The sequence below is a fragment of the Polypterus senegalus genome, chromosome 9, assembly GCF_016835505.1.
Source record: "Polypterus senegalus isolate Bchr_013 chromosome 9, ASM1683550v1, whole genome shotgun sequence".
In the NCBI taxonomy this organism is placed as follows: Eukaryota; Metazoa; Chordata; class Cladistia; order Polypteriformes; family Polypteridae; genus Polypterus; species Polypterus senegalus.
The window spans coordinates 75331671-75359652 of NC_053162.1; the positions used below are offsets into that span (position 1 = coordinate 75331671).

General features: G+C 37.8%; 1 protein-coding gene across 2 annotated transcripts in view; it reads left to right on the forward strand.

Annotated features, from left to right (window-relative positions):
- The window catches only part of ap1g1 (adaptor related protein complex 1 subunit gamma 1), a 212642-nt gene that overhangs the window by 12836 nt on the left and 171824 nt on the right, over positions 1-27982 (forward strand). For both annotated transcript variants that reach the window (XM_039763306.1, XM_039763307.1), the window contains exons 2-3: positions 22042-22245; positions 22339-22463. In XM_039763306.1, the coding sequence (XP_039619240.1) occupies positions 22045-22245; positions 22339-22463 (326 nt within the window). In that variant the 5' untranslated portion in view covers positions 22042-22044. The remainder of the gene's footprint in view (positions 1-22041; positions 22246-22338; positions 22464-27982) is intronic.

Below are 27982 nucleotides of genomic sequence, written 5' to 3' on the forward strand. Positions count from 1 at the left end.
AATAACCTAACTGTGGTGTATCACACCTGTGTTCAATTTCCGTAGCCACCCAAAGGCCTGATTACTGCCACACCTGTTTCAATCAAGAAATCACTTAAATAGGAGCTGCCTGACACAGAGAAGTAGACCAAAAGCACCTCAAAAGCTAGACATCATGCCAAGATCCAAAGAAATTCAGGAACAAATGAGAACAGAAGTAATTGAGATCTATCAGTCTGGTAAAGGTTATAAAGCCATTTCTAAAGCTTTGGAACTCCAGCGAACCACAGTGAGAGTCATTATCCACAAATGGCAAAAACATGGAACAGTGGTGAACCTTCCCAGGAGTGGCCGGCCGACCAAAATTACCCCAAGAGCGCAGAGATTACTCATCCGAGAGGTCACAAAAGACCCCAGGACAACGTCTAAAGAACTGCAGGCCTCACTTGCCTCAATTAAAGTCAGTGTTCACGACTCCACCATAAGAAAGAGACTGGGCAAAAACGGCCTGCATGGCAGATTTCCAAGACGCAAACCACTGTTAAGCAAAAAGAACATTAGGGCTCGTCTCAATTTTGCTAAGAAACATCTCAATGATTGCCAAGACTTTTGGGAAAAGACCTTGTGGACTGATGAGACAAAAGTTGAACTTTTTGGAAGGCAAATGTCCTGTTACATCTGGCGTAAAAGGAACACAGCATTTCAGAAAAAGATCATACCAACAGTAAAATATGGTGGTGGTAGTGTGATGGTCTGGGGTTGTTTTGCTGCTTTGGGACCTGGAAGGCTTGCTGTGATAGATGGAACCATGAATTCTACTGTCTACCAAAAAATCCTGAAGGAGAATGTCCGGCCATCTGTTCGTCAACTCAAGCTGAAGCGATCTTGGGAGCTGCAACAGGACAATGACCCAAAACACACCAGCAAATCCACCTCTGAATGGCTGAAGAAAAACAAAATGAAGACTTTGGAGTGGCCTAGTCAAAGTCCTGACCAGAATCCAATTGAGATGCTATGGCATGACCTTAAAAAGGCGGTTCATGCTAGAAAACCCTCAAATGAAGCTGATTTACAACAATTCTGCAAAGATGAGTGGGCCAAAATTCCTCCAGAGCGCTGTAAAAGACTCATTGCAAGTTATCGCAAATGCTTGATTGCAGTTATTGCTGCTAAGGGTGGCCCAACCAGTTGTTAGGTTCAGGGGGCAATTACTTTTTCACACAGGGCCATGTAGGTTTGGATTTTTTTCTCCTAAATAATAAAACCATCATTTAAAAACTGCATTTTGTGTTTACTTGTGTTATATTTGACTAATGGTTAAATGTGTTTGATGATCAGAAACATTTTGTGTGACAAACATGCAAAAGAATAAGAAATCAGGAAGGGGGCAAATAGTTTTTCACACCACTGTATATCCTTACACATTGACTCAATTAATAGATATTGGCAGCTAAGCACTGCTTAAATGTACATGCACATAGGTTTTAATTATTTTTAATTATTAATTGCACTTCAACGTTTTTGCTGTTAAAATATACATTTACTGTATTTATGCAGGGGTTTTCTGTATTTTTTCTCCTGCTTACCAGGTAGACTTTCCTAATTATTAAGGAGTAATTAAAAACTTGTACTGTATGACACACAGAGTACAAACCTTTAAAAAAAGTCCCAAATCTATTAAATGTTCAAAAGATGCTTATCAAGAAGATTCAAGCGTAACATTCTTAACAAGTTTACAAGTAGAAGAATTTTGCTGTTAAGCTAATAAGCTTATTGTTTACTACAGCAATTTCAAATTCTTCTTTCTCCTTTTTCTAATTGAAAATGTGAGCTGCTGTAATTAACACAAGTTCACTTGCTGTTCAAACTCTGACAGGCAGTGTTAGTTTTAACTAAAGGACAAAATAATATCTGAATTCATTTAAGTTGCTTTTCTTGGACAGGATAAGTCATCTGTTTCCTTTTTCTCATTTTATTAGTCTACTCTTTTCTTTTGCTATATTGTTGCGAGACATTGACGCTACCCAGTGACCTGAGATGAAGACTGGACTCTTTTTGTACTGTGTCTCTCTGGATAATCCTTGGGTACCGTTGGTTTGACTTTGTGTCAAATAAGCAGTTGGTCATGGAGGCACATTACCTGCATTGTGAAGGAGTGTCAGTTATGGCACTTCAGCCATGTGGCGCGTTTCCCCAAGGGTGATCCAGCTCGTAAGATCCTCATTGTTGGGGACCCAAGTGGCTGTATCTGGCCAAGGGGTCACCCACGCAACACCTGGCTGTGGCAGATAGAAGGTCATTTCTGGAGGGTGGGACTGGACCGCGTGCCTACCTGGGGGGTTGCCAAATGGGATCACGAGTTGATTCATCGTGTAGTGGGTGCAGCAATGCACTGTACCAGTGCATGCTCCCCAACTTGACTTGACTTTCTTTGATGTAAAGACTAATGATCCAGCTCTCTTCGGTAAATTCCTGCCTTTCTGCTCTCTGTTTACAGGATATCCATAGCAGAAAAAGATGTGCGCTGGCTCAGCTACCGAAATACCCCAAAAAATACAGAAAATGCCTTTTTTAGGTTCTGTTGCTAACATTTTATGACTGTTTGTATTTCTGTAGCAAAAAGAATTGTGGACTCATTGATGCCGTAATGGTGTCCTACAGCTGTTCCTTCCCTTCAACATATCATAAAATTTTACCTTTTTGACAATCGTTTGCATCTACCGTTGGCGCTTGAGCATGGCCCTTGCAGCAGTAGCAGGAGCAGATCATTTTGGAGCCATAACGAAGGGCTTGACTAAGCTCAAAGATAAACACAAAAGAGCACAAAAGTTAACTGTTTACACAGTGAAACACATTGGTGCTAAATGAACGAACCGAGACTTCCTGGTTAATGCAGTGGAATCGAATTCGTCGCTCCGTCGCTGAACCAGTCCGCACACATGAACTTAACTGCGTGCTCTGATTGAGTAGCTTCTCGGCCATCCGCCAATAGCGTCCCTTGTATGAAATCAACTGGGCAAACCAAATGAGGAAGCATGTACCAGAAGTAAAAAGACCCATTGCCCGCAGAAACCCGCGAAGCATCAAAAAATCTGCGTTATATATTTAGATATGCTTAAACATAAAATCTGCGATAGAGTGAAGCCATGAAAGCTGAAGCGCAATATAGCGAGGGATTACTGTTTTGTACATGGGCAGTTTGTGGTGTAGGCACAGTAAAGGCTTTTTTTTCTTGATTTGACCATGCAGTCCATTTTTGTTAAAGTACCTTATTGTGCAACTTGATACAGCAACACCATTTGTTTGCAGAGAATATTATTTCAGCTGACTTGTGGGTTTTACTGTATTTATACAGGGGTTTTCTGTAATTTTTCTCCTGCTTACCAGGTAGACTTTCCTAATTATTAAGGAGTAATTAAAAACTTGTACTGTATGACACACAGAGTACAAACCTTTAAAAAAAGTCCCAAATCTGCACCATTCAGGAAACCAAAAATAGATTTAGTCCATGGTTTACCTCTGAATTACTGAAATTCTCTCTAAAATAATCTTGCCATGTAAAGTTGACAAACTTTTATTAAATTTCATTACTTAACTGTAACAACAACAACATTTATGTATATAGCACATTTTCATACAAAAAGTAGCTCAAAGTGCTTTACATAATGAAGAAAATAAAAATAAAAGACACAGTAAGAAAATAACATAAGTCAACATTAATTAATATAGAATAAGAGTAAGGTCCAATGGTCAGGGTGGACAGAAAAAACAAAAAAAAACTGTAGATGGCTGGAGAAAAAAGTAAAATCTGTAGGGATTCCAGACCAAGAGACCGCCCAGTCCCCTCTGGGCATTCTACCTAACATTAATGAAACAGTCCTCTTTGGATTTAGGGTTCTCACGGAAGGACTTGATAATGATGGTCATGTAGACTTCTGCCTTTTAATCCATCCATCATTGTTGGAGCATCATGATGCTTTGAGTAGGCGAGAAACCTGAAAAAGAAACAGAAGAGAGAGTAGGGGTCAGTACGGATTTTAGAGCCACCATGAATCGTTATTATGATGAATTGAACATACAGAGTATCAGGATTAAGTTAAAGTGAAGTTATAAAAAGGCCATGTTAAAGTAATATGTTTTCAGCAGTGTTTTAAAGTGCTCTACTGTATTAGCCTGGCGAATTCCTATTGGCAGGCTATTCCAGATTTTAGGTGCATAGCAGCAGAAGGTCACCTCACCACTTCTTTTAAGCTTTGTTCTTGGAATTCTAAGGAGATATTAATTTGAGGATCTAAGGTTATGATTTGGAATACAGTAATCCCTCGCTATATCGCGCTTCGACTTTCGCGGCTTCACTCTATCGCGGATTTTAAATGTAAGCACATCTAAATATATATCACGGATTTTTCGCTGGTTCGCCGCTTTCTGCAGACAATGGGTCTTTTAATTTATGCTACACGCTTCCTCAGTTTGTTTGCCCAGTTGATTTCATACAAGGGCAGCTATTGGCGGATGGCTTAGAAGCTACCCAATCAGAGCATGCATTACATATTAACTAAAACTACTCAACGATATAAGATATGCTTCCCGCGCGGTGCTTGAGGTTGTTTGCTTCTCTCTGTCTTTCTCACTCACTCTGCCTGACGGAGGGAGTGTGAGCAGAGGGGCTGTTTGCACAGAGGACACGACGCTCCTCTACAAAATGCCGCTTTATCGCGGTACTTCTGTATACTTAAAAGCACGTATTGATTTTTTGATTGTTTGCTTTTCTTAGCGAGCGCTCTCTCTGACATTCTCTGCTCCTGATGGCGCTTATTTGAAGATAAGATATGTTTGCATTCTTTTAATTGTGAGAAAGAACTGTCATCTCTGTCTTGTAATGGAGCACAGTTTAAACGTTTGACTAAAGGGTGTTATTTCATGTCTAGAGGGCTCTAATAATGTTAACAGGGTGGGAGAGTTTATAAGGGCTTAAAATATATAAAAATAACCATACAAACATATGGTTTCTACTTCATGATTTTCACCTATCGCGGGGGGGTCTGGAGCGCAACCCCCGCGATCGAGGAGGGATTACTGTATAAGGTGTCAGACATTCCAATATATAAAATGGGGCGAGATTATTTAAGGCTTTAGAAATCATAAGCAGAATTTTAAAGTCAATTCTGAATGACACAGGTAACCAGTGTAGTGACATCAAAACTGGAGTAATGTGTTCAGATTTTCTTTTCCTAGTTAGGATTCTAGCAGCTGCATTCTGCACTAGTTGCAAACGATTTATGTCTTTTTTGGGTAGTCCTGAGAGGAGTGTGTTACAGTAATCTAGTCGACTGAAAACAAACGCGTGAACTAATTTCTCAGCATCTTTCAGTGATATAAGAGGTCTAACTTTAGCTATGTTTCTTAAGTGAAAAATGCTGTCCTAGTGATCTGATTAATATGCGATTTAAAATTCAGATTACAGTCAACAATTACCCCTAAGCTTTTTACCTCCTCTTGACTTTTAATCCTAATGTATCCAGTTTATTTCTAATAGCCTCATTGTATCCATTATTGCCAATCACTAAGATTTCAGTTTTCTCTTTATTTAACTTGAGAAAGTTACTATTCATCCATTCTGAGATACAAGTCAGACATTGTGTTAGTGAATCAAGAGAATCGGGTCATCAGGTGCTATTGATAAGTACAGCTGTGTGTCATCAGCATAGCTGTGGTAGCTCACGTTGTGCCCTGAGATAATCTGACCTAACGGAAGCATGTAGATTGAGAATAACAGCGACCCAGGATAGAGCCTTGTGGAACACCATATGGATATCATGTGTCTTTGAGTTGTAATTACCACAACTAACAAAAATTTTCTCCCTGTCAGGTAGGATTCAAACCAATTTAAGACACTGCCAGAGAGGCCCACCCATTGACTAAGGCGATTTCTAAGAATATTATGATCAATGGTGTCAAATGCAGCACTCAGATCTAAGAGGATGAGAACAGATAAATGGCCTCTGTCTGCATTCACTCAAATCATTTACTACTTTAACGAGTGCAGTTTCTGTGCTGTGATTTGTTCTAAAACCCACTGAAATTTATCAAGAATAGCATGTTTATTTAGGTGGTCATTTAACTGCATAATGACTGCCTTCTCTAGAACTTTACTTAAGAAAGGCAGGTTAGAGATGGGTCTAAAATTTTCAAGAGCGAGGGTCAAGATTATGTTTCTTAAGTAGGGGTTTAACTACAGCAGTCTTAAGACAGTCTGGGAAGACCCCCGTATCTAATGACGAATTTACTATGTCAAGAACATTATCAATTAGCACTGATACTTCTTTGAAAAATTTGTTGGTATTGGGTCAAGGACGAGGTGGAGGGTTTTAATTGAGATATTATTTTTGTCAGGTAAATCTATCCTAGTGAAAGAGTTTAATTTGTTTATAACAGAATGCTGGGGTTTAGGAGGATCCTTAGTGTTGGGGAGATATACTATGTTATTTCTAATATCATTAATTTTTTGATTGAAAAATACAGCATAGCCTCACAGGTTTTACTGGAAGTACTTAGGAGGCATTCCTTTGAGTTACCTGGGTTTAGTAGGCGATCAATTGTAGAAATAAGACTCTGGGATTACTAGCATTGTTATTTATAATCTTAGAGAAATAGCAGCGCTCTCAAGACGGACAGTGTTATTGTATTCTGTTATTTTAACTTTTAATATTTCATAGTGGATAGTTTTAGTCTTCCTCCATTTACGCTCAGCTCTACGGCATGTTCTCTTTAAATCAGACACTCTTTGGGTCTTCCATGGTATAACAATGCTAGAAGATTTTTTAACTGTCTTTTCAGGTGCAACTATGTCAACAGCAGCTCTCACTTTAGTATTAAATCTTTCCACCTTACTATTTACATTATCCTCGCTATTATAGTTGGCACTATAAACGGACTGATTGCTTAGAATGTTTGTAAGTTTTAAAGCTGCTGCTGAGTCAAAGAAGCGTTTTTAACAATATGCTTCTCATGGTTTTTTTTTATCATTATTTCTATATTAAAAAGTAGAAGAAAATGGTCTGATAGACCAATATCAATGATCTGTTTTATATCAACTTTCAGTCCTTTAGTAATCACTAAGTCTAACATATGACCTGCTTTATGTGTAGGCTGATTAACGAGCTGTCTCAAATCAAAAGAATCCAGGAGGTTCATAAATTCTTTTACTTTTAGATCACACTGATTATCTATATGAAAATTAAAGTCGCCAACTATTAGGAGTGTGTCATAGTTAGTAATTAAAATTGACATTAAGTCAGAGAATTCCTCAAAAAAAGACACGTTGAATTTTGGAGGTCTATACACGGATAATACTAGAACTTGAGAATCTCCATGATAACAACGGCGAGATACTCAAAGGACTTGAACTTACCAAAACTGACATCTTTACATTTTAATCGCTCGAGTAAATGTTTGCCAATCCCCCCTTTTCCTGGCGGTCTGCACGAGTAAAACTGTAATCCGGAGGCGCAGATTCGATTAAAACAGCCGCGCCTGAGTTAAGCCACGTTTCACTTAGTGCAATAAAATCTATTTTTTTATCACTAATAAGATCGTTGATAAAAAAACGTTTTGTTAGTTAAAGCTCTAACATTTAATAGTGCCATATTTAATGTTTCGGATGGGCAGAGATGAGTACTATATATGCGTTATTGATATTTGGAATAGGAACTAAATTATTTTATTAGCGCTCTGTGTGTTTTTTGTTTAATCTGTGATCTGTTTTATAGTTTTAATACATTGTTCCTCTAAAATAGTAATTTTAATTAGATTATTGGAGTTTATGCCGTATTTCCTAGATTTTCTACGTGCATTGAGATTGCTTATTACAGTATTAATGTTGTGCACTTTAACGGAAGATTCTATTAAACACTTATCATGTCCTAGCACAACAGTATCATTTCGGAAGGGGTTAAGAGCAGAGATAGATAGTCAAGATAAACTAATTTCCTTAGATATGTTTTCGGAGAGGACCCGGGCGCCAAAACTGTTCGGATGCAGGCCATCACTTGAAGAACGCGCCTTTCCAAAAAGAGATTCCAATTGTTGACAAAACCAATGTCTTGTTTCTTGCAGAAATCCTGTAGCCAGTTGTTCAATCCTAGCAGATGACTGTAGTACTCGTTGGATCGTCTGACGAGAGGTAGTGGACCCGAAATTAAGATCTTTGCCGATGGGGTCCTCTCCTTCGTGTCTTTAACTCTTTTAGGGCTAATTTTTTTTTTTCTTATCTCCCAGGGCTGAATATTTTTCCAAAAACTAACATTTTTTAAAAAAGAACACAAAGCAATTGTTTAACATATCAAATCAACAAAAAATATTTACTTTTGACAAATGTTACTGTATTGCATGTTGTATGAGCCTACATACTCTATGATTTTACATACATATCACATACATTTAACACAGCAAAGCACGTTTGGACCAATGCTCCCTGAAGTTATATCACCAGTTCTGTCCCATCTCTATTTGTAATACCACAGCACGCTTCATCTCTCAGCGGATCAATGTCTGTGTATTTATCCCACGCGAACCTTGCCGTAGATGCATCGGCTGCGCGAGCACTCAACTGGCAGCAGATCCGCTGGCGTGGCATCGGCTGGTGTTTAATCAGCTGATGCCGGCTTCTCACTCTCTTGCTCAATCTCCTGATCACTGTCAATAAAATCCGATTCTGAAAAATCAGAGTCCGACTCCGCGATAATGCGCAAAACATTGTCTGCCGAGTGTTTTCTTTTCTGCACTCACTTCGCTCCCTTGTTTCATGTCGATGCCATCTTGCCATTGTTTACATTTCGCAACTCATGCACAGTCTAGGATTAGTTGCAGAGTCAACGAGTCTAGCAATCCTCCAAGCACAGAGGGAATGCCTGTGACGTGACAGTGACATTTGTCGCCCTCTATCCCTGGATGTCGTCTTTAGTCGACATTCACCCTCAACCCCTCCTGTCGACAAAAGTCGACATCCGTCCTAAAAGAGCTAATCAAAGCTGCAAAGTCAGCCTTGAGTATTTCTTATTGTCGGTGCCTTATATCGTTTACGCTGGCATGCAAAACGATTGCTCCAACTGCCCTCTCTTTGTGCTTCTCGTAGATTGCCGGCGCACGTCTCATCACATCTCGGACACGAGCACCGGGAAAACAAGAAACAAACGATTTTCCATTAGGGCATGCGATATTAAGGTTTCTAACAATAGAATCACCTACCACTATTACGTCACCAGGGGCTGAAGGCGAACTGGGGTTGCCGAGAGGGTCGAACTGGTTCTGAGATAGGACACTCGCCTGTGCCGATGGAGGTGCTCCGGCCTTGAACCCCTGCCTGCATAGCTGAAATCCACCGAGGTCATCGGCTGTGTCGCTCATACGAGACGCGGGGGTGAGGTCGTCACAATGCAGGGTTGATGTTACGGCATCAGTAGCCGGGCCTTCAGATCTCTAAGGTATCTCAGTCGGGACAGGAGTTTCTGAATCTGTTCGTCGAGTGCCTGGAGTTCTTCAACTACGATTGCAACGTGATTTACCCCACTGTCGGCCATTTTCTGCTTCTGCTTTGTACCCTAGGAGGAATGAGTGAGAAGTTAACTACACAGGTTATTCATAGTGTTTTATGTATATGTAACAATACTTCTGCATGATTATGTAATATTATGATATGATTAAGATGTAATGCTTCTTCCTCTTTGCCTCAGCAGATAATTTACAGGCTAGTCCCATTAAGAAAAGCTAGCAAAGTGTAATGCTAATGGTCATCTGTTTTGGAGAGCCATTTGACAAATTAGTTTTGTTGGATCTGTCTGTCCAATCAGAATTGCTAGATGAGTTGCAAACAATTAGTCTTGCCACATTAAATACCCGTGAATAAGATTACAAATGCACATTAAGGCGGTGCATAAAAGATGAAGTATTTAAGGGTTTTCTTTCTATCGATAGTAAAAGAAAAAACCTGTGGTCATGCTTGGTTTTACTCTGGGCTTTTGTTTTTTGCTGCAGCAATTATATGTGAACTGCTTGCTTATTTTTAACCTGACGCTCAAATTGTGACTGATCCCTCGGGTTTGGAAAGTAGTTTATTATTGCCTTACGTACAAGTAAAAATCACAAAGACTTAACTAATTATCAGCCAATTTCAAAGCTTTCTTGCCTAGCTAAATGCTTATACATGTAACAACTGATAAATACTTCTATGTTTAAATAATGTTTTAAGTAATAGTATTTAGTTCAAGCTATAGTACCATTACAACATCCATGTTATTCATAAATTGTGGGCTATGTGAGCAATCAAGCGCATTGTGTTGTTTTGTTATTAATTTCACAAAGGTTTTTGATAAAGTCAACCACAACTTTTTGTCTCGAAGTCTGTTTGGCATTGGTCTTGATGAGAAAGTGAGAAATGACGTCAAGTTGGATAATTGTAAGATTCATCTTTATGTTGATGTTGTTTTCATATACATCTGCTCCAGTTGTAAATCTAGCAATGTATAATTTTGAATATGGCAATCGAAATAGTCCAGAAAGCCTGACTGTAGGCTTAAAATTGGTTTTTAAATTCAAGATAAACCTAATTTTATGTGTGTTTTTGGAGTTTAAACCCACATTGTGAGGACTTGTGGCTCTTAAACATAACTAACTTGGTACTTTATGTGGATTGATGAGAAGTTGTCCTTTAAAACTTACATTGAGAGAGAGAGAGAGGGAGGTTAGGAGCATACGCTGATACAGCGCATTGCCTCTTACATTGAGGAATTAGTAAAAATATCGAGAAGCAGGCATGTTTTTTCTTTATAGAAATAAGTTAGGCTTTTCAGTGGAAGTGTGTTGTATTTATAGAAACAAGTTAGGTGGAAGTTGAGGAAAGATTATTTCCAGATTTGTAGAACAGCATTTTATTTTATCAGAATAGCCATGTACAGGTTTAGTTTAGTTTTATAATCAAAGAAATTATTCAAGCAAAAGTATTGTATTGATCTAATCAAAAGATCTTCTTGCAGGGTCAGATGCTTGTATTACACAAGTGGAGATAACCGAGTATGAATTTAGCATAAATATGGTTGGGAATAATGAGATGATTCACTCTGTGACATTTCTAAACTAGTCCATGGCCTCTTGAAAGCTGAGCTCAATGTAAGGCTGTTAATTTAAATAACAAAGCATTGCTTGTCCAGCCAATAGCCAGCCTCTGGTTACAATGGATAAACTGTCTATGGCTGAAAAGTGTACCCAAATCTCTCCTGTTAAGTATAGAAATGTGTGACATAAATGTGTGGAGATCACATTACATATGATAAATTAAATATAACATGCTGAAAGTGAAAATCCATGCTTTAAAACCGGATTTTACATTGATACTTATTCATTACTGGACTAGTGGTAAAAGTGAACAATGCATTGCTGCTGGCTTTATGTAGTCCCTGTTGGTCACCGCTATGATGATACAATCTGAGTAAATGTAAAGTTCAAAGAATTGGCAGCAGCATCCACAAAAAGATTAACTTTTGAATGTGCATTCAAGCTAAATGGTCCCCTGTCACTCCCAATTAAAAAGAGTTGGAGAGAACTCCCAGTAAGCAAGATCTTTTTACTGTAGATAGTGAAGAGACGCATGAAATAAAAGATAGTCAACACACCTGAACATGCCTAATGACTTCATATCTAATAGAGAATCAAATCAAGCTTCACAGTTTTTACGTTTTGACTACACGTCTAAATTAATAACTAAAGTAAGTTAAAATTCCTCTGTAATTATAAATGCCAAACACATCAAATCAGAAAATATTTATAGACCTTAATACTGAATCAAAAATTCTTAAGATGTAATTTTTTAAAAAGTTACTATTAATGTTGCCTTAAAGTCATTAAATTTTGCTAACCATCAAGATGTTGCTTTGCTTTTATTGTTCAGATGTTTACAATTTACGGACTGGGGTAGGTTTTTAGGAAGAAACCCAATGATTAGCTTTTTCAGCAGCCCATTTTGGGCTGTACAGTACCAAGGTTTTACTAAAGGTTTACAGTGGTCAGATGTATCCTTTTTGGGCTGAAAAATTAACCTGCATGATGACTGAAGAATGACTGAGTTTGAAAAGGTGTTGAGCGAAAGAAACGGAGAGGTCAATCACAACAAGTGTACAGGACTGCTACAAGAAGGAACTGCACTGGAGTTAAAGTTGCAACTGTACTAATTATGATCATAAACATGTATAGTGAGACACAGAGTTATACTACCAGTAACATACTGTAGTAGTGTACAACTTACTACAAAAATTGCAGTAAAACAGAATGGTGGTGGAATTAAGTGCAGGTTCCTGTGAGTAAAAAGTGGTGAAAGAAGCTTATGTACTGCTTTCCAAGTAATTCATTAATAATGTTTTCAGTTATTCTGGTGTTACAGTGTAGGGCAGGGCTATTCAATTACAAATTCAGTTGGGCCAGATTGTCAAACCAAGAAGGTTAGCTGAGCCAGTCATTTTAGCGGCAAAGCAGCTCGTAATGACAAATTTTAAAACCAACACAAACAAATTTATTGAAAAACATAAGGTTTATTCTTTGTTTCTCTTTTAACTTTGGTCAGTTTGCAGAGCAAAAGGTGCATACAAAAAGAGCTGAATTAACAGAATCTGGGGTAGCCCCTATTTTTTCCACTTACAAAAGAAAAAAAACTGACCTAGGCTACATATCTGACCTATCTGAACACAAAGTGCATAAAACAAAAAAGTGCACAGTAGTAAGCTATTAGAAATAACATTGTTTCCTTTTGAAACAAAATAAACAACTTGCACACATTTGACCCAGGAACATCTCAAAGTGCATAAAATAAAAAGTGCACAGTATTCACAACTATAACAACACTGAGGGAACATATTTTAAATCACCATGTGTGATTAGGCATGCCTCTGTTACGCATCCCACATTATATTGATGTATTGTAGGCTACAGTTACCCTGCTGACTTAGTGGGAGAAGTGACATTTTTGTTTTGAACGAGCAGTGACTTTAGGCTCGTAATTTGTCAAGTTGTCAATGCAATTCAAGGCATTGGTGGAGAGTATGGTCAGTCAGGGAGCAACGAGTTGCTTTTATGGAGTTCATGTGTGAAAAACTTGACTCACATGTATATGTTGATCCAAACATAATGAGCATGACGATCGCTACTTTCTTAATGTTAGGGAACTGATGTGCGTTGACATCAGTCCAAAACATTGCAGGCCCGTTAGTGGAAAGCTCCAGTGCCATGGTTACAGATGACTGCATGTCAACAAGTTTGAGTGTGAATTTACCCTCATCAATGGAAGGGACCAGTTTCTTAGCTCTGGTGGATAAGTCCCCTTCTATTGCAACAGTGAATGGGTCTCTGACAAAAACAGCCAACTCTGTGGGCAGATCAAGTCCATTCAATCGACCAGCAAAGTTATTTTTCAACATCGCAATGAAACCTGTCATCACATCCGTGATTTGTGCGGGGGATGAGATGCATTTACGGAGTGTCTGAAAATGCAGCATTCGGCCTGTGCTCAAATCATTAGCGAAAAGGTCCAGTTTAACTTGGAATGCGCATCTGTTTCACAAGGTCGATGACAGTTTTGTCTCTGCCTTGTAGTCCCAAATTGAGATCGTTCAGGTGTTTGAATATGTCGCTCAGAAAGCAGGCATCGGCCATGAAGTTGTCATCCAGTATGCAACTCAAGTGCGTTTCTGCCTTTTTTTGCTTCCTGCCGCGGAGGTAAGTTATGATCTCTTCTCTGAGACCGTAGAAACGCTCCAGTGCTTTGCCTTTGGACAGCCACGTCACGTCATTATGCAAAAGAAGGTTGTGGTGTTCAGCAGACATTTCTGACAGCAACATGCGGAATAAGCGGTGTTGGAGGCTTGATGTGGAGCGAATAAAATTAATTATAGCCATAACGCTGTCCATTGTCGTTTTGAGCGCCCTGCTTAGTTTTGCGCACAACACCGCCTGATGTACAGTGCAGTGTAAGGAGATCAACTGAGGTTCAACAGCGCACCAACGTGCTGCCAAACCATTCACTTTCCCTGTCATGGACAGAGTCCCATCTGTCACAAGCATGCACACACGCTTCATATCCAGACCACTGTCTTTAAAAAAGGCGGAAATTTTCCCAAAGACTATATCGCCAGTTGTGTGTCCTTCTAACGGCAGTAGGCCGAGCAGCTCCTCTTGGAAGCATTTGCCATCAAAAAAACGGACATATATGCACAACTGAGCAGTATCAGTTCTGTCTGTGGACTCATCTACTGCTATAGACATAGTATCAGCTTTCCTCAGGTCTCCTAACAGCGTTTCATACACATCTGCAGCAAGAATTTCAACCCTACGAATGTTTGAAGTATCTGACGGGGGCACGTTTTTTATAGCAGATACCACGCTCATTTTAATTTTATCGTCAATTATCACCTCATCCACGACAGCCAGCATACAATCCCTCACGGTTTCAGAGTCTGTGAATGGCCTTTTCTTTTTTGCCAGTATCCAGGAAACATGAAGGGATGCTGCAGTAGCTCTCTCTTGGGCTGTGAATGACCGCACCATGGTAGTACTGCTCCGGTTGTAAGATGCAATCAAACTCTGTACTTTTGCAGCCGTCATTTGAGATCCCTCTGGAAAATTGGTGCGAAAAGTGTGGTGTTTCTCAACATGATGCCTCCGCACATTGTAATCTTTAAATACTCCAACGCACTCATTACAAATTAAACACATCAGTTTGGCGTTTGGATGTGGCTGTAAAATTAACAAGTATTTGTCAGTCCAGGCTGGGTTATACTTACGGTTTTCATTGGCAATTTTACGTTTCAGTGTTGAGAAAGACATATTGATAGTAATCTAAGCTACTACCAGCATGCTCTGCATTGTTTGCGTGTTGCAGGCTACGTAATTTACGTAGGAATGCGCGTTTTTGGCGGGACCATAGATATAATAAATACTTTATATTTATATTAATATACAGTACTATATATTTATATTAATACAATATATATATTTAAATTTAAATTTTAATTTAAATTAAATTATATTAAATAACAATTTATGAATAATATATATTCATTTATTATCTATGGGCGAAACCACGGGCTGGGCCACTCGGAGGTTGATTCTGGACCGCATGTGGCCCGCGGGCCGCCATTTGAATAGCCCTGGTGTAGGGGTTAATAAGAATGAACTACCTGGTTTATCTTACCATGTGTACATAATAAACATTTAATGTTTTGACATTTTTGTGCAATTACTGAATAATAAATACGGAGTAGGATCAATATTAAAATTTCAAACATTATGTCATTGCTGTATGAATTAATGAATAGCAATATAATTCGTATTCTCTTTTATATAAACTCTTTTGTCAAAACATTTCAAATCAAGCTTTTCACCGAAATCACTGTGTGAAGTTTGGCATTTGCTGTTGTGAGATACGTTTGCATCATTAGTTGGCTAATAACATTTACTAAAGAGTAATATTTAATGGGTAGTCAAATAAAGTTTTAAATGTCACAAATGTCATATGCTTTTTCTCTGTCTCTCCCTCTTTTTTTTTTAAATTCTGTCCTAACCTTACAGCTACCTTTCTGAAATCAAACTCTCCAAATGAAGAATAATTCAGTATTTCAATATTCCTTTAAACATTCTTTGTTGTGTTCAACTTGCCTCACAAAGGTGATCAGACACTTAAATGTGCTTATGTTGTTTACTAATGCAGAATAAACTATTGAATTGGACTGCAGTAATTACTCGTAACTGGAAAAATTTATATTTGTTCCAGTACTACTCAAATGTGTGTCACATGTGCCTTCAGTGTGTTACATTTTTGTTTTTGGGTAATTTGACAGCCCTAGACTCTATATAATTTTAACATAACTGAAACAAATGTGTTGGTGGATGGCTTGGGGCAGAGCTTGGTGCAATGGAGGAAAGGTGTAGGTTGGGCATTTGAAATTGTGAGGGGACAGGGGATTTTTTTTTTTTAATATAAAACCTCTGCTAAAACAAAACCCATTATGATCATATCTTTGACTTCTTACAACATTTGTGTTACTTAATAGATTCAATGTGTCAGAACTACCCAAGTAAAGGTGAATAAAGGAATGATACGTGGGCATATGTAACTGTTAACATCCCATGGAAGGATCATTTATTTGCTATTTTCTGACAGGGTCCTGGACTGACTAACTGTTCTCAGGAGACACCTAGTGAGATAACTAAACTCATCAGAGGAATTGACATCTTCTCCTTCTTCTCCAGTTAGCCTGCTGGGCTGTTTAGCGCAGTATTGTTTTTGCTGCCCCTGCACATGTAGACATTTTCTCTTGTGGACTGATTCTCAACTGCTTGATTCTTCATAAACAGGGGCTGCAGCAGTATTTTTATGTTAATTTAAAATACATGTGCTATATGTGCAATATCCTCAACTGTTGTGAAATGAAGCTCAAGTACATGTGCTATATGTGGAATATCCTCAACTGTTGTGAAATGAAGCTCAAGTCATCTATTAAACAAACAGTATAGACCCAAAGTGAAAATAACCAATAAGCACTGAAAAAAGGAAATTGAGAAATTACTACAAGGGATTGTTCCAAAGCTACAAAATCTGCTGTTTTAGTTCTTTCTCTAGTGTAGAAATTTAGCATGGATTTGGTGTCGATTAAAATGGATGAGCATTTATACTTTGCTGAATTCATGTACAGTATTGTGAGTTAAAAAAGTGAAATTGTTTTGAAATCCTTTGTACAAATGTGAGGGGGGGAGCAGGTCAGTTGAGGGGGCTGCATACCCTTATTTTCAGTAAACCTTGAACTCTGTTTGACTGTAGTATGTAATGAAAGACAAAGCTCTTAATTCCTTATTGCTCTAATCACAGACCTAAATACACGTATTTATCTATATTATGCATATACTTTTTCTTGTCTTTATAATGAATGTGTACTTATTTCTATATAGAATAGATAGGGGCTTTAAAGGAGTCGATGTCAGGGGAGAATCTGTAAGAGCGTGCCTGAAATTCTTAGGAGGGAGGTTGTTTTGGTGGAAACAGAGCAAAGTTTTCACTTTCAATCCAAATGAAACAGTGAAATGTCATCTCCCTATTAAAATATGGCTTTAAGATCATGCAGATTGATATTTTATGCAGTTATTAGACTCTGCTCACAAAGTAATATGGTTGTATATTTGACTTCAGAAATCTTAACAGATTTAAATATCAGAGTGCTAAATCCACTCCTCCGTCTCTTGCACCATCAGGCTCCCACAGTGTTTATAAATGTTATTAATATGTGAATGTTGCTATAGGTTTAATATCCAGTCCTATAATTAGGATGCTCATTTCACCTGTTTTGCAGAAATAATAGAAAAAATTCAGAATGCAGTTTACCCCTATGACTGATACACAAAAATGAAATAATCCACGAAAAGGAAAACTACTAAGGTTCCTGTTTTTATTCCATCTTAGATAATATAAACAGTATGAAATGGATGGATGAGGGCTTATGCTCCACAGATACTTAACTTTTGTGTGAATTAGTGGTTTAGTGTAGCCATCTCACCACTGACCAAGAATAATTATTCTTAGGATACAAGTTGAGTAGATTAAAGTGTGTTTTGTAATACAGTAAGTCACTGCAGCTGTTATCTGTTTACACCTGCTATCTCTTTCCACCTGCTGCCTGTTGGCTTATTCAGAACACCAAACATTTTATGGAACTTTGCTTAGTGGGGACCTGCTTTTCCCAGGAGGCGGGAGAGCACATTACAGGTGCTGGAACTTCTGAGATATCCTCATCATAAACAATAATGTGTTTTATCTTTAGATTTTGTCCCCGTAACCATGTAGTTAGGATATAGCGGGTTGGATAATGGATGGATGGACTGTCATCTGGAATAAAACTCAACAATTTCCATACGACAGAGCTAACCCAACCTGTTTCAAACTCTTTCTATTCTGATCCTTGTTTCATTTTTATTTGTCATTCTAATCACTGCCAGGCAGCATGAGCGGGGTAAATATAGGTACACCTAGAAAGAGGGGTGAAGATTTTGACTTTCAGAAGAAGTTGCGAATAATTGAATAAAAGTGCTGAACACTGCGATACTGGCTTGCACACTGATTTTTTTCAATATCGGTTCAAAAAAATCGAAAATGCAATACGTTGCCCAGCCCTAGGTTAGAGAAAACTTTCACACTCCAGTGACTGAGGGGTGGTGAGATTTTAGCAACTGCAGTCCTTAAAAGTGATATGCCTTCCTTGAAAAAACAAATTTATTGCTATAATCAGTTTTCCCCCTCAAGGGAAGCACTGAGCTAGACGGAACATAAAGCTAGACAGGGTACAAACCTCAATTGCATTCACTGTACTTCTGGAATTATCTTCTATAGTGATAAGCACTTTTCTTTTAGGAAGGCTGCAGATTTCAATTATTTTTTATTTTTTTCAAATACAGCTAAGATCAGCAGTTTTTTACAAGCCAAAACATAAACTGCATGCAGAAGACCTTCTAACATCTGTAAAAGTTAGTAATTGCTTTAGCTCCTAAAAAAAATGCTTTGCAAGGGCATATTGTGCAGATTCACTAGCGATCAAAATTAGACAACAATTTAGGAAATTTTGTTTCTTTCAAATATTGGTGACTTTGACTGGTCAAAATGTAAAGTCATTGAAGCTCGTTCACTGCAGAGTGGGCCTTCAGTCCCTTTTTTTTTTTTTCAGACAACAAAAAACTGCTGGTAGAGACAAAGTCCTGTGCTGTTCCACACTGAATTGGTGTATAGTTCCAGTGGCGGTTTTGAACCAGTGCCCCATTGAGAGTCTTTGGATTATCCTGTTTTCTCATGTACTGACTTTACATGGGCAACCAGGATCTTTTTTTTGGATCTGAATGCCTTTGCATCTTTGTGCAGCTTCAGCATTCAGGAAATTACACTCTTGGAGCGACCAACTTCTCTTCCAGTGGCTAAGAGGGTCGTCCCATCAGCCATCATCTGAACAACCTGATGATGCAGCAATTCAAGTTACCCAAGAGCAGCTTACCATCTAATAAAATTCTTACCAATGTTGACTAATTGGTTGGTGTTGCCTGGTATTTCATGACCTTGCCAGATTAGAACCAGCTGTTAACTGGAACAACTTGTTCTCTAATTTTGATAGTTGACCTTCTTCAGTTACCTTGTTTAAATTTTTTATTTTGTGATGTGGGATAGTTTTCACACTTGAAATATGATTGTAATATGTCTCTTCTATTCATGTTGAGATAACATTTGATGCAGATAAATAGTGACTTTGTAAATTTACAAAAATGTTATTTGTTCTCTTATTTTGATTAATAATGGATGTGTACTTCTAAATAGACAAAAATTTCTTCATCCTTCTTCAGATTGAACAGTCTTTTTGGTCCTTCACATGCTCTCAGCTTAAAATATCCCATGTAAATTGTCAGACCGTTCAGCCAAGTTGTTAGCTAGTCACTGACTTCACAATAATTCTAACTTTGCAGTCCAAGTGCAGTAGTATATTTTTCTTATATCCTTTTAGTGGGCGAAAACTACTAATTTGTAGGCTTTACCTGTAAGTACTGCTGTGGCTGAATTATTTCTCTTTACATGTTAAATTGCATTGTAATTTAGTTGTTCCATTATGGGTATTCTTATAGGTACAAAATGATGTTCCTGTTTGCAGTTTAACTTAATGGGAAGTTTTGAGTCTTTTTTATGCATTTATCAATTTCTTTTTTTTGACTGGTTTAATAATAACATTTTTTAAAAGCTCAGAGTTGACATGGGTTTAAAAAGCCATTTAATTTGCAAATCATTTCTTAAAGTAACCAATTTTTTCAAAGTAAATTTTAGTATAAAATATTTAGAAAACACTGTTTTTATTGTTTTAAACACATTGATTTGTTTAAATTTCTTTTATAAATAACTATTTGTTTAGAGTATCTGATTACACACAGTAAAGCTGGTAACTGATGAGTAAGCAAGAAAAGATGCTTATTCAGACCAAGTTTAGATATTATTTCATTAACAAATTAAACCCTTTGAGATGTACTTTGCTATCCAATGTAATTTAGATTTTAAAGTAAATAATAACCATGTTTACATTTCAGAGTCTTTTGGGATCAAAGAAAAGATTTGTTTGCCACTTCTGAATTAGCTGAGGTACTATTTATCTAAATTGGTGTGAAGAAGTAGTATTTGATCCAGCTTATAAGACAATGTAAACACTTTAAGAAGCAATACATGCCATGCTATGCAGTCTCTAATTTTGAACTTTCTCACTACTTCAGAAAGAAAATGTGTGTACATAGACATTAGCCAACTAGTATATGTGAAAAATGGTGGCCAAAAACAAATATTTAGAATCTTTAGGTTTTTAAGTACCAAAGCTGCCTTCAGCTAGTGACTAGTTGTTCCCATACTGCAGCTCCCTATTTGATCACTCGACTGGCAGACCTTGGTGTTGACTTCATTAATAGTAAGCTTTTCAGTCACTCAGTTAGTAAATAAGTTACTGTTAAAGAAAGCTTTCAAAAGGTTTACAAATTTTTTTCTGAGAAAAGGAGTATGCTCTTGTACCAACAAATAAGTGGGAAACATTCAAATACAAGGTATTCCTTTGAAATCAGGATTGCTTGTTTTTTAGCTGTCTTTATGAAATCCTTTTAGTTTTGCCCTTCTTTGACACCTTCTATATAAAATAAGAAACAAAGGTAACACACACATGTAACAATAAATATTGTATATGTATATATAATAAAGCAAATTTCCATAGTATAAATTGACACCTGGGCAGTCCACAGTGCAAATGTGGTAGTCAAAACACGATAGCTTTAAATAGCTTTAATGGATATTAAGTTTTGGTGGTTAAAAGATAATAATCACCTTTCAGACAAGTGTATCAGAAGCCCTATAGATGCTTGAGACCCACACACCAGCCAGCTCCTCCTTGAAAGAGAAGTCATGCATGGCTCCCCTACATTTGAAAAGCATAAGAGTACTACTTTTACTGAAGAGAAAGTTCTATATCTTTATTACAATGTAAGTTTTTTGAGCCAAAAACCCAAATCACATTTTTATGTGAGTTATGGAACAATAATAACAATGTAAGAAATCTGGTAATGTTGTATAGTAGTGTCCAAAGTAATGCAACTACAATAGGTATCGTACTAGTAGTTTGAAGTTATACTTCAGCATGATATCTTTTGTTAATACTTTAGGATGATTACAAAACATCATAAAGTATTTTTTTTTCTTAATAATGATAACTGTGTTGTTCTTGGGGGCGTTAACTTGTTCAAAAGCCCCTTGAGATTTTACACATTAAAACGTCATGAAATGGCTGTAAACAATAACAATAGAATGAGATTTGCACATTAGTGAAATCTATATTTTTCTTAAGATACTGCACTTTTACAAGTCTTTGAGATTGTCATTAATTCACAAGTCAGTAAAACACAAATAGTGCAAGTAAGGTCAAGTATTTTTGTGTAAACATTACCGTAGTCTTAAGCAGTGTTTTCCAAACTATTTCCGTGGTAGGTTGCATAAAGTGGATGTGTCTTTTGCTAAAGTGGGATTATGATATTCTTATTTGAGATGTTTATAACTGAATATATTTTTCAGTGTGTCTCTGTATCTTCAGGGTAAATATTGTTGCAAGCTACCTATAGAGTCCTGTGTTTGATTCTTGAGCTAGAAACTTCTTGTTTGCAATTTGCTCCTTTTTCCTGATTGTGTGGATAGTCTGTTCTTATTTTAATGTTAAATTATTTATTTTTTATCCCTTTTGCATCAAGAATGAAACTCCTTATTAAAGTGCAGATCCATGTGAGGTTTAATCTTGCCTTTTTTTCCCAAAGTCTTTATAAAGCTTATCTTTAGAGTATTTTTTTCTTTCAGTTCCTTTATAAATGATTTCTTACACTGATTTTATTTTATAGTTTAAAGATGCTTAATAATAAAAATGATATTTGCGATGCTTATATACTAGATTATAGTATATTTTTTCCCCCCACATTTCATTGCAGAGCATGCCAGCTCCAATTAGGTTACGGGAGCTTATCCGGACAATCCGGACAGCCAGAACCCAAGCAGAAGAACGAGAGATGATTCAGAAAGAATGTGCTGCTATTAGATCATCTTTCAGAGAAGAAGACAACACATATCGTTGTAGAAATGTTGCAAAGCTGCTTTATATGCACATGTTGGGATACCCTGCACATTTTGGCCAGGTAAAATAAACTCATTTATAATTCTGTTGTATAGCATCAACACCAGGGTTCAAGGTGTATTTTTTGTATTAATATATTTGCTTTATTTTTTAGTTGGAGTGCCTCAAATTAATTGCATCTCAGAAGTTTACAGATAAACGAATTGGATATTTGGGTGCCATGTTATTATTGGATGAAAGGCAAGATGTGCATCTGCTCATGACAAATTGTATTAAAAAGTAAGAAACTGCTTTTTTACACTGAAGTTTGTTTGCTTTAATTTCCGTCCACTTCTATTTGAATAAAAAAACAAAAACACACACTTTGTACTATGGGACCTGGTTTGTACATTTTCAGGTTAATGCCGTACAATAAAAATAAAGGTTGATTTAAATATCTCGCCATTCTTTTTTTTTTTTTTTCTTCTTCTTCTCTTGGTACAAATCACACCAAGTACGTTGCATTAAGTAGACCTGTGATCTTAAGCTTTCCCACAGTAACAGTTACATAACCCTGCTTAAATGAAGTACCCTCAATTTGCAGTGTTTGCAATCTGTTAACAACTCTTGCTTTTTTAATTTTTCCATTACTCTTACGCTAGATTGTTAAAATCAGTTAGTGGACTAATGCAGGAGAACCTGAAAAAATGCATACAGCTTAATCTGTCCTTTTTAGAGCCTACTGTGCTGGCCACCCCTGAGTGGAACACCACCAGTTGATACTGAAACTGGGCTCGTTGGTGAGTGGCTAATGATTTGTATATTTTATGTAATTGTACTAGTGCTGTTTTTACTTGCTATACTAAAATGAATAATGTCCTCAGTATTTATGCTGACAATAATTAAGAATTTACCTAGGGCAAAATTCAGTAAAGGCTGTGTTTTGTCTCAATTAGCAGTGAAAGTTGCAGCAGTTTCATTGGGATGCTATTAATGATGCTTTTTGTGGTTGAATTTAATAATAGATTGACACATTGTTAATGATGTTTTAATGCTATAACTACTGAAACCAGTTAACAACGCTAACCAAGGTCCCATAGTATTGCATCAGTAATTTTCCTGTATTCTGTTCTATTTTGTACCAATTTCTGCTATGCAAAAACTTTTTACTTTTTAACCTTGTATTTCCTCTTTGTGAAGTATGTATCCTGCTATAACATAGTTGAAGCTGAGTGATAAAGTGGTAAAGATTTTGTTTTTTTTTTTTTTTAACCTTACTTAAATGCTGCTGTGGACACAAATATATTATAAACGTTTATTTTAAACATTTGTAGACTGTAATTATATTACATTTTTTCTTTAATACAGTTCCTTATTTTCCCATATGGCAGAGATACCTTTAGGAAATGTTGTGGGGCACTTGTCAAGAATCACTATGTTATGTTGGTAATTCAGAAATGAGATTTTAAAGAAGACATGACATTAGACACTTGAGGTTTTAATACATCATAAAAGAAGTTCTTAAAGTATAACATACAGTATGTGCATACATGAAGGAATATTTTCTTTCCTACATCCAATATTTTACAACAGTGAATTATTTATACTGTGCACTTTATGTTCAGTTCAGACCCAAAAGTCAAAAGACTATGTATAATTATGATATGTTACCTTTAAGTCCACACTTGACTTAACTTGCTGTAATCACGGAAGTGTTTTAATGGATGTACAGTGGAACCTCAAGATACAAGCTTAACTCGTTCCAGCACTGAGCTCGTATAGAGAATTTCTCATATCTAGAACAAACTTCCCCATTGAAAATAATGGAAATCCAGTTAATCCGTTCCGCACCCCCAAAAATATCAACATAAAAATCAATTTTCCTAACAAATAACACTGATAAATAATATACTCGGCAAAAAAAGAAACGTCCCTTTTTCAGGACTGTGTATTTCAACAATAATGTTTTAAAAATCCAAATAACTTTACAGATCTTCATTGTAAAGGGTTTAAACAATGTTTTCCATGCATGTTCAGTTAACCATAATCAATTAATTAACATGCACCTGTGGAATGGTCGTTAAGACCTTAACAGCTTACAGAAAGTAGGCATTTAAGGTCACAGTTCTAAAAACGCAGGACACTAAAGAGACTCTTCTACCGACTGTGAAAAACACCCAAAGAAAGATGCCCAGGGTCCCTGCTCATCTGCGTGAACGTGCATTAGGCATGCTGCAGGGAGGCATGAGGACTGCTGATGTGGCTAGGGCAATAAATTGCCATGTCCGCACTGTGAGACGCCTAAGACAGCGCTACAGGGAGACAGGAAGGACAGCTGATCATCCTCGCAGTGGAAGACCACGTGTAACAACACCTGCACAGGATCGGTACATCTGAATATCACACCTGCGTGACAGGTACAGGATGGCCACAAGAACTGCCCGAGTCACACCAGGAACACACAATCCCTCCATCAGTGCTCAGACTGTCCGTAATAGGCTGAGAGCGGCTGGACTGAGGGCTTGTAGGCCTGTTGTAAGGCAGGTCCTTACCAGACATCACCAGCAACAACGCCGCCTATTGGCACAAACCCACCTTCGCTGGACCAGACAGGAGTGGCAAAAAGTGCTCTTCACTGATGAGTCAAGGTTTTGTCTCACCAGGGGTGATGGACGGATTTGTGTTTATCGTCGAAGGAATTGAGCACGTCTGGGACCTGTTGGATCGCAGGGTGAGGGCTAGGGCCATTCCCCCCAGAAATGTCCAGGAACTTGCAGGTGCCTTGGTGGAAGAGTGGGGTAACATCTCACAGCAAGAACTGACAAATCTGGTCCAGTCCATGAGGAGGAGATGCACTGCAGTACTTCAAGCAGCTGGTGGCCACACCAGATACTGACTGGTACTTTTGATTTTGAGCCTCCCTTCATTCAGGGACACATTGTGAAACATTTTTAGTTTATGTCTTATGGTGTTGACTCTTTTAGTGTTCATACAAATATTTACACATTAAGTTTACTGAAAGTAAAAACAGTTGAAAGTCAGAGGACGTTTCTTTTTTTGCTGAGTATATATACAAGTGGAACCTCGGTTTGCAAGTAACTTAGTTTACGAGTGTTTTGCAAGACAAGTAGTATGGATACACTTTGTCTGCTGAGCGTTATGTTATCATAACTGAGCTGATGGTTCTTCTCTCTCGTGCGTGTGTCTCTCTCCTTATCTTTCTCGCTCACGCCTCTCTCTACTTATCTCTCTCGCTTGCTCGCATGCTCGCTGGTGCCTCTCTCTCTCTCTCTCTCTCTCTCCCTCTCCCCTCTTGAGGGCAATCGTCTCCTATTCTTCGTCTGTATGTCCGCGATAGTTTTGGATACGCTTAAACTGCGAACTGCTACAGCAAAACAATGAAATCACAAGTGCACAAACGCATAGATCCTTACACTACGGGAGAACAAGGAACACTGAGTGAGCTGACAGGCTGGCAGCGTCAGCTTGGGTGAATCGCTGAGTCGAGGCGGATCGGGAAACGTGGCTCTTTACGCGAGCCAATGCTCGTATTTAGATCCTAATTTTTCGCTCATACTTTCCTCTTATCTTGAATTTCTCGTATACAGAGGTGATCGTATCTCGAGGTTCCACTGTATTTAGTTTGTTACCACTGCTCAAAGACATACCTTTACAAAGTACTGTAATTTAACCTGTGGTTTGTTTATGTGGCAGCTTTTGTGTGTTGATTCAGGTTTTGGTTTTATGTCAAGTTAATTTTTATTGTTGTGCATGTAATACATTGAAATTTTCATTTGAGTGTTTCCCACAGACAAATGGTGAAGCAAGTCAGGGATGGACCAATTATAAATGCAAATGGTAGTCTTTTCAGCAACCAACTTTTCAGACCTGGTAGTCCAGGTATACTTTCTTGTAGTTCAGCTTTGTTTATGGAACGAATACCTATAACTTTTCATAATGGTTTTTTTTTAATTTTATTAATTTTATTGTAATCATTCCATACAAATCGATCAATTTTTATAAAAAATAGGATTGAAAACAAGTCTGCCCCCACCCCTGAGAGAGAGAGCATAGGTACGGGCTTTTAAACATACCTAAATTGATAAGTTTAACAGGCCAATAGAGATGAATGGAGAAGAAAAAGAAACACGGAGATAATTACTTCCTCGGTGCTTTAAGAGCTTATTCTAAAATATTATTGATTAGATCCTTCCAGGTTTTGAAAAAATTCTATACAGATCCTCTAACTGAATATTTTATTTTTTCCAATTTCAAATAGTGTAAAACATCGGTTTCCCACTGACTTAAAAGAGGAGAGTTAGGATTCTCCCAGTTTAGCAAAAGAAGTCTGCATGCCAAAAGTGTAGTGAATGCAATCACAGTTTGTTTGTCCTTCTCCACTTTAAACCCATCTGGAAGAACACAAAACACAGCTGTTAATGGGTTAGGAGGGATTGTGACACCAAGGCTGTCTGAAAGGCAATTAAAAATTTATGTCCAAAATGATGTTAATTTGGTGCAGGCCCAAAAAATGTGACATAGTGAGGCTGGGAGTTGATTGCAGCGTTCGCAGGTTGGATCTTGCCCTGGAAACATTTTGGACAGTTTTAGGTGAGACAGATGTGAGTTGAATAATTGTATGCTTTGCGCATATGGAGCTCAAGTGAAGTCTCTGCATTGCTGCTTTCCACTCTTTTTCTGGTATATTGATTAAGGGATCTTTTTTCCCCATTGTCCTTTTGGATCTTTGAAAGGGAGGGACTGTAAAATCTATACTAATAAAAGGCAAAGCCCTCACTCACTCACTGACTGACTCACTGACTCATCACTAATTCTCCAACTTGCCGTGTAGGTAGAAGGCTGAAATTTGGCAGGTTCATTCCTTGCAGCTTCCTTACAAAAGTTGGGCAGGTTTCATTTCGAAGTTCTACGCATAATGGTCATAACTAGAAGCTATTATTCTCCATTTACTGTAATGGAGTTGAGCTCGAAAGCCGTGGGGGCGGAGTTTCGTGTGACATCATCACGCCTCCCACGTAATCACGCAATACGTAGAAAACCAGGAAAAGCTCCAAAAAACGCCGAAGAAAACATACATTATATAATTAAGAAGGCAGCGAAACAATTAGAAGCGAGCGAGTGACATATAAAACCATATTCAGCGGCTCACGTGAACTGACACAGTGCGCAGACAAAAAGCAACAGTTCCAAAGAGTGCTGAATAAAAACCGAATTGCACTGCTACGCTCAAATAGACGAACCAAACACCGTGACGCAATAGTAGAGGCTTCGCCTCTAGCGCCGAGGTTCGATTCCCGAGAGGGGATGCACTGAGTATGTACGCGCGCTTCATGATTCATTTTAGCCTCGCATCCCCTTGGTTTGAGACGTATGAAAAAATATGCGGTTAACGCAGAAAGACATATCACCAATTGAAGCTTTATGAATAATGGATACTTTATTCGCAATCAATGATTGTTTTGGTAAAGCCATACTCTGTGTATTCATTAGATGAACGGTACAAAAGTAAGAGCGAGGGGAGGGTAACTTATTGAGGCACGCAGGCAAAACCACAATAGCACGCGGGCTCGATGTACTGTAGTGCGCGTCAACTCGATCTGAATTGCGTGATCACATTTGAAAAAATATATCTTTTCAAGTTCTCTTTAGTCCATATGTGTCAAACTTAAGGCCCGCAGGCCACATCCGGCCTGGCGTGTAATTATATCCAGCCCGCGAGATAATTTTATATATTATTGTTATTAATGGCCCAGGGATATGAAGCACTGGTAACACAATAAACTACAGATCCCATAATG